We start from the raw sequence: 13857 nt of genomic DNA on the forward strand, positions 1-13857 counted from the left end.
CAGATCAGAAAATATATTTCAAGCTTATGCAACAAATACCTGATATTGTGTTTGAATAAAATTATAAATTATTTCATCTATGAATAATTAATCAAATTTCCTAGTTTGACATGAGTTGTACTAATAAACACAGATTAAATATATGGAGCTTATATGCATTTAAACAAATGTGATCTGAATGAAAATGATTAATGCTAAATTTCCCCATAACTGGGTACAGAGGCTATCCAATTTCTACAGATAGCTATATTCTTAAGCAAGACAAAGCTATTTTTTCCTCATCTGCAAAATCTCACGCATCTCAGCAATGAAGACAGTTCCAAAATTGTACCTTCACCACACTCTAAAAAGTCATCTTGTTTAACAGATCTATACTTAACGCAGCAAATGAGATCAAATTAATTACGTAGGTTCCTGTTGTGATTTCTTCTTATCCTCATGCAAACTAATATTAAAGAGATACAAACACTGCTGCCCTTTTAATAAAAGGAATGCAAACATTTACCTCAGCTGTCCCTGTAGCAAACAAGAAGTGTACAGGATTTATGTCACAGACATTATTCTCTCTAAAACAGAAAAATAAGTAAGTTTAATGACCTCAGAATAATGTAACTAGAAAGATTTCTGTAATCACATATTGTTTAGCCCGGAGAAGCAAAAGCGGTGGGGGGAGGAGGGAGTACATGTGCGGATGGCAACCTAATAACAGATTCTCATACTTAAGAGGAGTTTATCAAGAATTCTGAGCTATCAGCAAAAATCAGAGACAGTGCTGATAACTTGAGATGGGTGAGGTTCCAACTGGATGTGAAGATAATATTTTTTATGCCTTGAGGATAATTAACTATTGGAATGAGCTGCCAAAAGAAGCTCTGGAATTTCTACACTCGGAGCCTTCAAGGCCTTGTGGGCAAACTCATTTCAATTCAGTGTTGACCAAGTCTTGAGTAGGGGACTTAAGACTCACATTCTTTCAAACCCAAATGATTCTACAATCCTCTGCCCATGCCCACCACCCACCACCACACCTTTATATATTGCTCTGCTCACTGTAGTCTTAAATGACTCAATTACATCAGAAGGTCTTCCTGATGACATAAGTTAGAAGCACACATCTCCAACATATTCTGATGAACAGCCCGTCCTCTTCTCCCTCAACAGCTCAACATGGAGCCCTCTATTTCTCCAACAATTCTTTCAAAATACAAATATTTCTGATTATACTTCTCATCGCCCAAAAAATCCAAGTGTTCCTATTCCAAGACCTCCACCTATAACTCATCCAATTCCCCTGCCTAACAGCCTTTTCGCATCTTCAAGTTTCTTCTCCCTGATTCAGATTTCATGCTTGATGACCTAGCTCACCTGCTCCAGGATTATCCCCCACATCCCTTTTTCTTTTTGCTGCTACTCAGTTTATACAGTAGAGCCTGCCCAAATACCTCTTCTTCCTGTAAGCTCTCCTAGCCACTGAACACCAGCTGTTGCTCACCAACAAGCCACTTTTATCTTCTCAGGTCTCTACTTCTCATCTGCCTCTCCCCACACAAAAGAAGCCCAGCTGCTGCTACTGTCTGGTTTTCAAAAGTATCAGACACATGTTGGTGATATTAAATATATATATATATTTAAATATATATATATTTAAATATATATATATTTAATATCTTTGGGCTACTCCAAGAGCAGAAGGACAAAGACATGTCTGAGAAAGTACATACCCTGTGGGCAGATCTCTATATGACAACTAAATTGAGCAGTAATGGCAAAGTTTTAATGAAATGCTCTTAAGATCAAGTTATATAATACCTATTACATGTCTACATTAAGCAATTTTAATTGAGTTTTCTTCTGTGAATGTTTTAAAATGTAAAAACTTGAACAAAGAATTACAGAACATAAAATAAAGTCAAGCTAAGGCTCAGCATATGTTTCTTTTCAACTCTACAACACAGTTGGGAATATTCAGATACAGTAGAGATGGTGAGCATATTAGGAGTTTGGTTCCACCTGGTGGAAAGAAGACAGACGGATATGGTGCATTACAGACACTTACGAAGCATCAGTTTGCAGGGAGTTGAGAAACCTCCCTTGTTCCAGATTTAGCCTGAATACTTCAGAACTACGAAGAAAAAAAGAAATCACAATTACTCCTTTCCCTTACAAATACTGAAAAAAGGATAACATGTACGTTCACCAGTGCTATTTACTACTCCGCAGTACCCTATCAACTACTCTTTTGCCAGGAAAAGATGCATTAATCCCTTTTTTAACATCCTTAAATTTCCTACAGTTTGCATTACAGCTTGGATTACTAAAAGCTCTTCTCAAAATGAGATCTTCAAAGTTTGAAACAAATTTTATTTTTACTGTCTTCTCACAAATTCTGTTAATTATTTCATGTGATTGAAATGTGAAACATTGAAACAGTGAAACACTGTTTTACTCCTATTCTAACAGTAAGAAAAAGCTATGTTGGTTGTTTTATATCTCATTTTCCTTACTTAGATGTCAAACACTTTTAAAACAGTACACTGAATTGCAATTTTGTTAACAAAACAGCTAACAAATCATTAAAGGAATGAAAGTCTTAAAACAATGAAAAACTAAATTAATCTTAGACTTATACTTTTTTTTTTTTTTTTTTTTACATACACAATCTCTATTTGGAAAGAAATACTGCTTTTTCAATAACATTTTTAACTTTTCTAGTATTTTAATATTCATTCTGTTGTTGGAAAACATTCCTAACAAGTGAAACAAAACAATCTATGTAATCAATACCTTGCTCCTACAAAATACAGGTCACATGATGGATAATGATAAGAGAAATCTCTACCAAATTTTGGTATTCTTGTCCTGTAGTAATGGCCTTGTTGTGAATGAAACTCCACAAATCTGTCACACTGCAGGAAGACAATCTGAAAATAAAATAGAAAGAACTGAAACATACCAAAGCACGTGACAGCAACTCATAACACAACCAAGCTCACGCAGGCTAGCCATAACCCAGTTAAATAATTTCCATTAAAATAATAGAATTAACTAGTGCTTCTTCATTCTCACCAACCACAGCAAAAGCTCCATGACCAAAGATATTACTCTCTCCTAAGTCTAAGACTTAGTCCAAGTCTAAATTTTAGGAAAGCACTGAGACGTTAACTGGTCTTATGGCTATCAACATGAATGAGAGCCAAGTGTGCTCTCACTGTGAAAATGCCAACAACCCTCAAAATGATACCTTAGGAGGTTAGTGGGAGCAGACAGGGGAGAATGTGTTTTCATTTCTCCACACAGTGCTCATTACAACAATTTATTCAGTGAATTTGTGGAACCTCAATGCTTGCAGTTTTTGAGATTACTGGCACAAGTCCTGCTTCAAGCATTAAATGAACTCTAGGTGTCCCCTACCAATAAATATTTTTTATATTTTTTATGAAGTACCATTCCCTCTTTTTACCATGCTTAAAAAATTAAGACAGCTACTTGAAATTAATTTTATTTCTAGCTATTTAGTACATTTCAGGAAAATGAAATTGAAGCTAAGGTTGTCAAGGCTTCAGTCTGCAATACAGTACCAATTTCAGTTTCAAAAAACGCAGAAGCCTTACTGTTAGTAATAAGTCAAAAAGACTGCTGAACACGTTGAGAATACATTTCTCAGCCTCTCAAATAACTGTTTGGTCTTTACAACCAGAAACTTTATCCCACAGACAGGCAGGAGGTGACTCTACTGTACCAGTCACCTTCTTCATCCACTTGTGTTCACACACATTCTTGGAAAACTCACAGGGGAAAACTTTGAGAAGACCTGAGTTAGAAGGTTAGATGATAATGCCTCTGATTAAATGAAAATTTTCATTATGACAAGCCTGTACCAATAATGCTAAGGTCTCTTCTAAGAAAAAAAAAAATACAATGACAAATTAAAAATGTCTTGTCCTAATGGAAACAGCAAAATTATGTGCTTAAATTGTGTATTTCATTTGGCACATAACACCTTGATGAATCAACAAAGCAAAGTTTAGAGGAGGAGGCAATCTGGTACAATGTTTCACAATTTTTGGATCCTGAACAAAATTTGAATTGATAACTATGAACCTGAAAAAGGCTAACAGTTCTAAGAATTCATCTGTTCCTTCCTGGTACAGAAGTTCATAAAAGAACACATTACTTTCTTCCAGTTTTTGCCTCATTCCTATGCTTATAATTATCATTTCTACAGCAAATCAATCTAACCCAGTGGTAGCTATTCTGTATCTCAAAAAAAAAAAACAAACAGTATGTGGGCTACGGTCACAAGTGATTATAACTGAATGTTATCCTGACAAGAGAAACTAATTATGTTTTTCACATTAGTTTGGTTATAGGATAGATCGTTATACGAAGCTTTTCTCTACTGCAGACAAAAGACTTGAAAAGTGGTAAGGCAAATTATAATACAAAGAGGTAAAGAAAACAAAAAACATTTTAAAAGGTACAAAAAATGTTTATCCTGTTTGATTTGTGTTTGTTTTTTTAAAAAATCTGTTCCAAAAGTTCTTGATTGACTGCCTTTACTATATATGAAAATACATTTTAATATACATATTACACAATTTTCTCATTTATACATTGAAAACATTAAACATACCTTTGAGTAATCATCTGATAAAATCTCAAATGTAACCACTAGAGGAGAGAGCAAGAGAATTTCAAGTTAACTAAGTAAGCAAATTTATTTGCAAACATTGGCATATATCCTGAAAATATTTACACTTATTCTAACCTTTAGTCATATAAGTATTCCCCACAGGTGTCAATGCATAATACAGACATTGTGATAAAATCTTTAATTATATAACTTTATTTGCAAAATAATAAGTAGTTTCAGAAAACTTTAGAAACCTATGAAGCATCTTGTAATCTTTTTAGTCATTCTTGTACATTTGACATGTTCCTCAACACAATGCTCAGCCATGTATTTATTGGCTTGGGGAATGTTTAATGAAATGGTTTTGAGTAAGCATGTGGTCCATGGATCTTTGGTAAACTGTCAAAAATGATAAAAAAATAGAAAATAAAAAAATAACGTGGGGTCAGATGTACAACATGCAGATCTGCAGACCTGACGTTTCTAAGGAGTCAGCTTCCACAGAAAAAGCTTAAAGGGTCCAAAATTTAATAGCTACTGTCTATGCTGAAGACCGCAACATATTGAACTTTGCCTAGTTTTAAATAAGGTGGGTCAGGAACATTAGGGAGTAGCTGCTTCATCTAAACTGTTTCCATTTAAATGAGTTACCTCATTTAGGATTACCTGAAGTGACTCTATGCTACAATTCAAGCTAAACATACTTGACAGTGTAGAAGCCAGTTCAGAAAAATTAACTTCAAGCTCTAATTAACTGCAACAATTTACTACTACAGTGACTTCTCTTTCAAAGTGGGTCTCTCTTACCTCACCTTCCTCTCCCCAGCTTCTCCTACTGTCTCCCCTCATACTACTCTGTAGCACCTTCTCTTTACTGTACTAGACTCCCTGTAGTGCTGAGGCACCATTTAAGGAAACACTACCATGCTCTACTCTTTTCCTGACCTAATTAAGGCAGTTTTCATTTTTACTTTATTTTTTTTTACATCACATACCAAAGTCAGAGCAATTTCATTTCTCAGTAGATTCAGGTTTTCCTCTGTATTAGTCTTCTGCCATTGGTTTAACAACAAACAAAATCCTTCTCCAACACTATACACCCTAAAACTTCAAGCTTCAAAGCTGCAACAGCTCTACCTCCTCTCCTAGCCTAAGTTTCAGCAGATTCTCCCTTCTCATCCTCTAGATGACTCCTCGCTTTCACCACCACAGTTGTTCTCCCTCCAAAATACTCCCAAAAAGGGTGAAGTTAGGGCCTTCCGCATGCTGCCATTTAAGCCTTGTTTCAAAAAAAAAAAAAAAAAATAAAATAATAAAATAAAAAAAAACAAATAAAAGAAGACCAACCAATCAACCAAAAACCAACCAAAAAAACTACCCTCAGAAAGAATTCTCTGCTTCACAGAGGGAAGAAAAAAGATGTAGAACTGGACACTACCCAACCATCATAAGCACACATCACTCTCCAGAGCAGCCTTCAGCCACATTCACTCTCTGAGCCCCACGCTTACTGGCTCAGGGTAGATCTTACTCCTTTCATACAGCTCCAAGAGAGGAAGGAACTTTATAGAAAAAGAAGGAAAAATACAGAGATAAAGACTAGATGGGATTTTACTCTAAACTCTTGTGTTTCTCTGAAATATAATCTGTCCCCTCAGCACAGGGAGAGAAATTTGTATTGAAGTCCAACTTGAATTATATATGAAATACATCATGCACTAGCAGCCATAGCTTATACTAACCTTCAGCATCTAAACATCTTTCAAATTTCTGGGATAGCTGATAGGTATCATAACAGCGGATCCTTGGCTTGTAAGTTCCTGAAAGAACAAATTGATCTTTAGTAAAACACTTAAACAAAAAGATAACATTAAAGTATGTATCAAACAAAACCAAAACAAAACAAAAACACCAAATAAACAAAACACTTATGCATACAGTCTTTAATGCACCTCAACTATGAATATTCTCATCTTAACAAGGCCTCAGCAACTGGAAAAACAATCCCTAAGGTTATATTTCCAAAAAGCCTGTTTGTTGGTTTTTTTTTTGGCTTTGGTGTCTGAAAGTACTCTCTATGTACATTCTTGTACTGAATACGTCACACAGTACTTAGTAGTATCTTCCAGTAAATCTGCAAGATCAACTCTCCTTCTGCTATTAAATCCAACTAAAGTATTCATGTTAGGATCCTGCTCTGACAGTTATAAAATTTAGCATAACCTTCCATCCTTTAGAAAAAATACTCAAACAACAACGTTTAGAAGTTATTTAAGCAAGTTTATTAACACACAATAAAAATCACAGAATCATCTAGGTTGGAAGAGACCTCCAAGATCACCTAGTCCAACCTCTGACCTAACACTAACAAGTCCTCCACTGAACCACATCAGTGAGTTAGGATATGTAAGTTAGGATATATCCTAAATAATTTGGAACTTAGTGTTCAACTGTATTATAAATAGAAGGGTATCTGTATTCTAAAAATAAACCTTTCACAACATCACTATTAAGACATTCATTGTGTTACATCTTAAAAATAGGCTTCCAAAATCTATTCACAGCTCCATTTAAAGCAGTGAACTCCATCAATTTTACCTGAAATATTAAAATCACTCTGCATTAAAAAGTTTCTAGTACTTTTGGCCTCTGCTACAGAGGGACCCTTAGTTAACTCACCAACTGCCATAATATACTGTCCATCTCTTGATACCTTAATCTTTGTGCAAACTGTGGGCATTTCAAAGTCTTGAATAAGTTCAATTCTTCTACGGATATCTACAAAGAAAAGAAATATCAAAACATAAAATTATTTCAAAAGCTAGTAATATTGTATTGGTCCCAAAAACTGCAATGATTTTTTAGAAGCACATTGAGTTCATTGAACACAGGGAATATCCTTCAAGATCTTTTAAATGATACTTAAATATTCACCTTTACCACACGCTATCAGGTAAACTTTATAATAAAGTTTGCTAACACCCAGAAGCAGGTTATCACCTTGCAAAACATGGTGTCTAATAGACATTCTGAGATGGTAATTAGGTTACAAATTGTGTAAAATATTAGTGAATGTGTATCACACATTCTACACAACAAAGATGTTGTATAATATATTCCATCATTGTGTTAAAACCATGCATTTTTTTTAATTTGTTTTATACCATGCTTCTTACAGTATGTAAATAGCCATATTTTACTTCATATCACAGAATGTTAGGGCTTGGAAGGGACCTTGAAAGGCCACCTAGTCCAATCTCCTTGCCAGAGCAGGAATACCTATATCAGGTCACACAGGAACAGGTCCAGGCAAGTTTTGAATGTCTCCATAGAAGGAGACAATCCCCCTGGGCAGCCTGTTCTAGTGTTGTCACCCTCAACAAAAAAAACGTTTCGTCTCACATTTAAGCGAAACCTCCTATATACCAGCTTGCACCCACTGCCCCTCATCTTATCATCAGATGTCAGTGAGAAGAGCCTGGCTCCATCCCCCTGATGCTCACTCTTTACATATTTATAAACATAAATAATGTCACCCCTCTGTCTTCTCTTCTCCAAGCTAAGGAGACCCAGCTCCCTCAGCCTTTCCTCATAAGGGAGAGATGTTCTGTTCCCTTAATCATCCTCATGGCTCTGTGCTGGACTGTCTCAAGCAGTTCCCTCTCCTTCTTGAGCTAAGGGGCCCAGAACTGGACACAATATTCCAGATAATAATATGACATAACAATATTCCATATAACAAGTTTAGCCTAAAACGACGAAGTTCCTGCACTCTAATAAAATGCATGAAGGAGCATACAGTCGGAGGTTATCATGAACTATACATGGAATGCATCCATCACATTCCATGTATCTCTACAATCTCTCAATATTTAATGCCAGAAATGTAAAACAATAGCAGTAATGCTCTGTTCACACAGTACTACATAGGATGCTGAAGTATGGCCTTCTAACATTACCTATAGCTTTATATTTGCACTGATTAAAATGAGCTCTGCATGAATGTCCTGTATTTGTTAACTGCCTGCTTCTGGCCTTGCATGGCATTTATGTGCCACCTCGTACTGCTGAGGACCAAGTGACGGAGAAACTCACCCACATCTTTCTTCTGTAACGCTCTTTTCTTCCTGTCCGAGAGCCACTGTACAGAAACACGTAAATCACTGTTAAGTTTATCACATGTAATGGGCACAGAGAACTATTAAAGCCTATCACATTGGAAAAAGTAGGAAGTTTAGGATCTGTCTGCAACATGAGGCTTTGTTTTTTTTTTTTAATTATATTAAAAATTCGAGTAGTAAGTTTAATCATTACTAAAGACACTTTAAAAACCAGTGTTTTAGAGGCTGTAGAACAGCACACCTAAAGTGAGAGTCACACGTGTTCAAACTGTACTTTAACACATGAAACATTTAAAACCGTTTTTCAGCTACACATCCTCCCCGTTCCACACAAGAGGGTCAGGCCAGGCTTGCGAGCCGCTTTAGGACGAAACATCACCCCAAATATTTCCGCAGCACGGGGGCCAGCAGCTCGAGGGGTCACAGCGGGCCTCGGCCCCCTCACGGCGGGCGGCGAGCGCAGCCCTGCCCGCCGCGGGGCGGCCCCTGGGGAGCGGCCCCTCGCTCACCTCCGGGAGGCTCCTGCCGGCGCTCAGGCTGTAGATCTTCACCTCGTTGAGGCTAGAGACCTGCATGGCGACGGCCTCGCACGCCTCTTCCTCCCGGCTGGAGGGGAAGCGGAAAGCGGCTGGCTTTCCGGGCTGCCGCTTTAACCCGGCAGCAGTGCGCCGTGAGGCGGGCGCTGCTGAGGGGACGGGGGTGGTGTGGTGTGGCGGCTGTGCTGCGCCACAGCTCGTAGAGGGGGACTGGGGACGTTCACAGCCCGCCCCGAGGTGTAGATAAGTTGTCGCTGGGTGAGGGAGGTGTTAGGCAAAATCCCATTTTATAACCTTAACGCTTAGCGCCTGCTGTCTGCCCGAAGTGTGGCCATTCCTCACAGCCAAATGGCAGAGGTAGGAGCAGCCTGTGCAGACGCGGCTGAGGAGGTTGATTTTCTTGCCCTACAGCGAACCCTGCCCACTGTCGATGAAAATCAATCAATCAGAATTTGGTTGAGCAGCATCTTGCCAGCAAACATAAAAATAAAATAAAATAAAAAATTGTTAGTGCTTTGTACCATCACCGTCTGAATAAGACTGGACACGCAAACGTCCTACCATTCCTATTTTAGTTTACAAGAACAGCTAAGACAGAAATTATATGTATCTAATTTGTATATTTTCTAGAAACAAAATCACAACTGAGCTTGTATCACAACAACACAATTCTGCTACAAGTTGCAACGACTGAATTTGTGTCACAACAAGGCATAATTCTGCTACAAGTTATAAACTGAAGCTGTGTCAAATAAATCTTTTGTATGATATTCCCTGGATGATGTATTTCAACGACAGTACCAATTTCATGACTAGAAGAAACTCTTCTGCTTCATATCATTAGAGGGTCTTACAGCTGAGATTCACACAAGATCAACACACCAAAATATAGGTGTTTGTGTGGGTGCTAAGCTCCTGCATCAGAGAGCTAAGTCTTCATAGACTTCACATCTTCATAAATCTTCAAGTCTTCATAGTCTTCAGAGAGCTAAGTCTTCTTAAATGTGGGTTGTCTAAAGGCATTTGAGATGCCGCATGGTATCCAAGACACCTAGATAGTGTTGGCACAAGACCTATGGAAATCCCATGCCCTTTGCAGCATGAGCTTGAGGCCAGGCAGGTCGTGCAAGGACATCTCAAATGGCACTAGAAGCTCACACCTGACTCATCCCTAGTGAGTGCAGTTAATGATGCCTGAGGAGCAATGTAGCACGTTAGCCACCAGGTGTCTACTTCGGGGTGAGCTCAATCTTTTTTCTAGGTTCTACTGTCTAATAACTTAGACCATCACTAGCTGATAAATCTGAGCATGGCCGGTCACACATTTGAGACATTTTATAAAGTTTAAAGGTAAAAGATCAACTAGAATGTGGACTATTAAAGTTTCAGTCCAGATAATTTTGGAGCAGCAGATCTGTGTGTTACAGATAAGTTCAAAAAAATCAAAATCTGAATGATGCGGTTGAAGCTTTGATTAAACTTTTTGTTTCATATGTACAATGAATATTTCTTGTATGTAGTAATCATATACTTTCAGATTTTTAGTTCAATTAATATAGGTGAGTAGTTAGGTGTGCTGACTGCAAATAGGTGTGAGAGAATGCTTTCAACTAGGAGCAAATAATTTCTCTTGGTTGCTTTTTGTTTGTTTGTTTGTTTTGTTGTTGTTTTTCTCTTCTTTTCTGGTTTCAAAATCTATTGTGGACATTACCTTGTGACATACAAGATACAGTGGTGTTCTGGAATGTTATTGTGATAAGCAAACTGAAAGGGATCTTTGCTTATTTTATTGGTAACTAGACAATATCCATTCAGTATATAAATGCATAGAGCTAAGGAATTATGATAGAGAAATATTTTGCACGTTAATCCTAAAATAAGTGGAAATGTTTTCATTTAAATAACAGTATTTTACTATCTACTATCAAGTCATTTTAAGAGTTCCTTCACTGAGATATTTGAGACTAATTTAAATACATTACTACTGTAATACACTTGCAGGACTAGGAAATAAGATTTTAAAAGATTCTTTTTAAGCAGAGGAAAAAAAAAAAAAGACATTACTGGAAGACTATGCAGGTAATGTATATAGTAGCTGTATAAATTGTTTTATAGAGAACAACAGCTCTGTGGTTGCTGTTTTGCAAGACAAAACATAAGCTTTTCCATTAAGATCAATGTCATAACTGTCTAGGTAATTAAGTTTGATTACCTGTTAGAAAAATTTGTCTGGGGAGATATTTCAAATAAGGTATTAAATGCTTTTAACGACTATTTGGAGGCTGTGTTTTGCACACTAGTGTGACATATGAAGAAGTACTCATAAACATAGAGAAAGGCAAAGTCACACAAAGCTTCCTTGCATTGATGGATCAAAGGGAACAGAAAGACACATGATGATCACAAGGGAATGAAGTGGCTTTGAGGTCACATGGCACAGCACACAGTCCGAGCTAGGGAAATGGCAGGGGACACAGGAGCTGCCATAGCCGTGTTAGCAGCGGTATGCAGCACACTCCTATATCCCATGGTAGGAGCTATGTTGCTGCGTGATCCTTCCTTCCACCACCTTCACTGCTGCTTCATCCAGAACTGAAAAATTTATAATGGAGGGTGGGGGGAGATTAAGAAGTCAGAATAAAAGTGGAAAAAGTGATAATATAAAACATTCAGTTCTATTTTGCTTAGGCATTAATATCATGTTTCCTTGAAAATTTCCTACCAAATCAATAAGTAGCATAATATTTTTCATTATAATAAAAGGAACCAAGGCGAATGTGAAACTATAAGAAACAAAAAAGTGACATTGCTACAACAGAAACATTTAGGAATAAAATAGCTTGAACTGTAGAATCCATAAATCTGACAACCCTTCAGCTTGGATGTTACCTTATTCACTATAATATCCATGCATACAGAAGTATCCTCAAAAGCTAACACTACTACAGCAAACAGCATTTCTCATCTGTTAGCACTGGTGTCAGCTGACACAATTCTAACCTTAAGAAGCTTATGAGAATATAGCTTTTCTAAAATTAATCATGCAAAGCATTCCTGTGGCTTGAGACTACAGCTAGGATCCAATGCAAGCTCTGTACTTGGTTTGAAATGGGAAGGGGCTGAAGAACTGCCTTACCCAGATGATGTGGTTTACTACACTTTTACACCTTTCAGACCACTATTCTGTAGGTTGTACAGGATAGTATAGGATGCACATACCTGAACTAACTAGTTTTCATTATTAAAATTAAATGTACAGTCTAAAGAAACAACAACAACAAAAGATTTTTTTTTTTAAATCAGTTTATTTAAATGACAGACATGGCTTTTTTTTTTTTTTTTTTTTTTTTTTTTTAATAACTTCACTAAAGTCCTTTTGCTGTGCCCTAAGGAACACCATGTTTGTAAAGAGCTAGAATAATCACTATCATGAACACTGAATTTTTAATTTCCCTAGACAGCAAAAAGAACAAACCAAATAAGCAAGCAGACAAAGTGAAACGGCTATTTCAACTGCAAGTCTTTGTGTTTCATTTTGGAGAGCTTTTAGTAAAGACTCTCCTCCTCCACACAAATATTTCTTTTTATATACCACTAAAAATGTTAAAAAGAAGCAAAGGAGGATGAATCCTGATGGTATATCTTGCCTAATGTAAAGAACCTATAAACCTTAACTCTGAACTGTTAGTTACCTGAAGTATGATTTAGATGGAATGAATCTATCCAAGTCTAAGACTACAGACTTGTCCAAATCTAGGACTTCTCCCATGAGGTGCTTCTACCTAATGCCAGAGATACTTGAACCCATTATGGGTCTTCATTAGGGTAACTGCAAGCATCAAGAGGTCTGAGTTTGTGCATGATCAGAACTGCCAGAACCAAGCAATGCAAACCCCTTGGTTTAGGACAGATCGTGTGAAAAAACAAGGGCCATCCTTCTAAAATTCAATTTCTTGTGGGTCTTCATTTACATTTGGTACATAGGAACATGAATAGGTCCAGAGGAAAATGCACTATCTTCTAAAGAAAGTAAAACACCAACTACAGGTTTTTGGAACAAGTTGCCCAGGTAGGTAAAGTCACTGTCCCTGGGGGTGTTCAAGGAAAGGTTGGACGTGGTGCTTAGGGACACGGTGTAGTGGGTGACATTGGTGGTAGGAGGATGGTTGGACCAGGTGATCTTGGATGTCTTTTCCAACCTTAATGATTCTGTGATTGTACAGGAAAGCTTACCCAAGTGACAGCACAGTGATTAGAGCACTCAGTCAGATGTTGAGAACTGGATGCACCATAGGAGGGGGCTGAATCCCCATCTGCAGAGGTGCCCCTCACAGGCAGGTAGGTACTCAGGTATTTAGGTGCTCCTTTCCTTTAGAGCACGTCTAGTTTAAAAGGGTCTCCAGAACATTACTTCAGATGAGCTACAAAGCATTCCCAAGATCTCAGGCAAATTTAAGGTAATTTATGACAAACTTAAGACTGAGGACTAAAAGCCACGACTGTATTTTGCCAGCGAAGCATCACCTAGCAGCCTGCATGAGCATTTGCTATGTAAACCACCCAGGGC

The 13857-nt window shown here is 37.5% G+C and overlaps 1 protein-coding gene across 1 annotated transcript in view; it reads right to left on the reverse strand.

Annotated features, from left to right (window-relative positions):
* The window catches only part of NOL10 (nucleolar protein 10), a 48918-nt gene extending 39498 nt beyond the window's left edge, over positions 1 to 9420 (reverse strand). Inside the window, exons 1-8 of the mRNA XM_084513889.1 lie at positions 9264 to 9420; positions 8729 to 8774; positions 7313 to 7411; positions 6376 to 6453; positions 4634 to 4671; positions 2785 to 2921; positions 2057 to 2122; positions 506 to 566 (exon numbers count right to left, since the gene is read on the reverse strand). Coding sequence (XP_084370015.1) covers positions 506 to 566; positions 2057 to 2122; positions 2785 to 2921; positions 4634 to 4671; positions 6376 to 6453; positions 7313 to 7411; positions 8729 to 8774; positions 9264 to 9329 — 591 coding nt within the window. The 5' untranslated portion in view covers positions 9330 to 9420. The remainder of the gene's footprint in view (positions 1 to 505; positions 567 to 2056; positions 2123 to 2784; positions 2922 to 4633; positions 4672 to 6375; positions 6454 to 7312; positions 7412 to 8728; positions 8775 to 9263) is intronic.
* Positions 9421 to 13857: the final 4437 nt, after the last annotated feature.

This window comes from Aythya ferina, assembly GCF_964211825.1.
Source record: "Aythya ferina genome assembly, chromosome: 3".
Taxonomy (NCBI): Eukaryota; Metazoa; Chordata; class Aves; order Anseriformes; family Anatidae; genus Aythya; species Aythya ferina.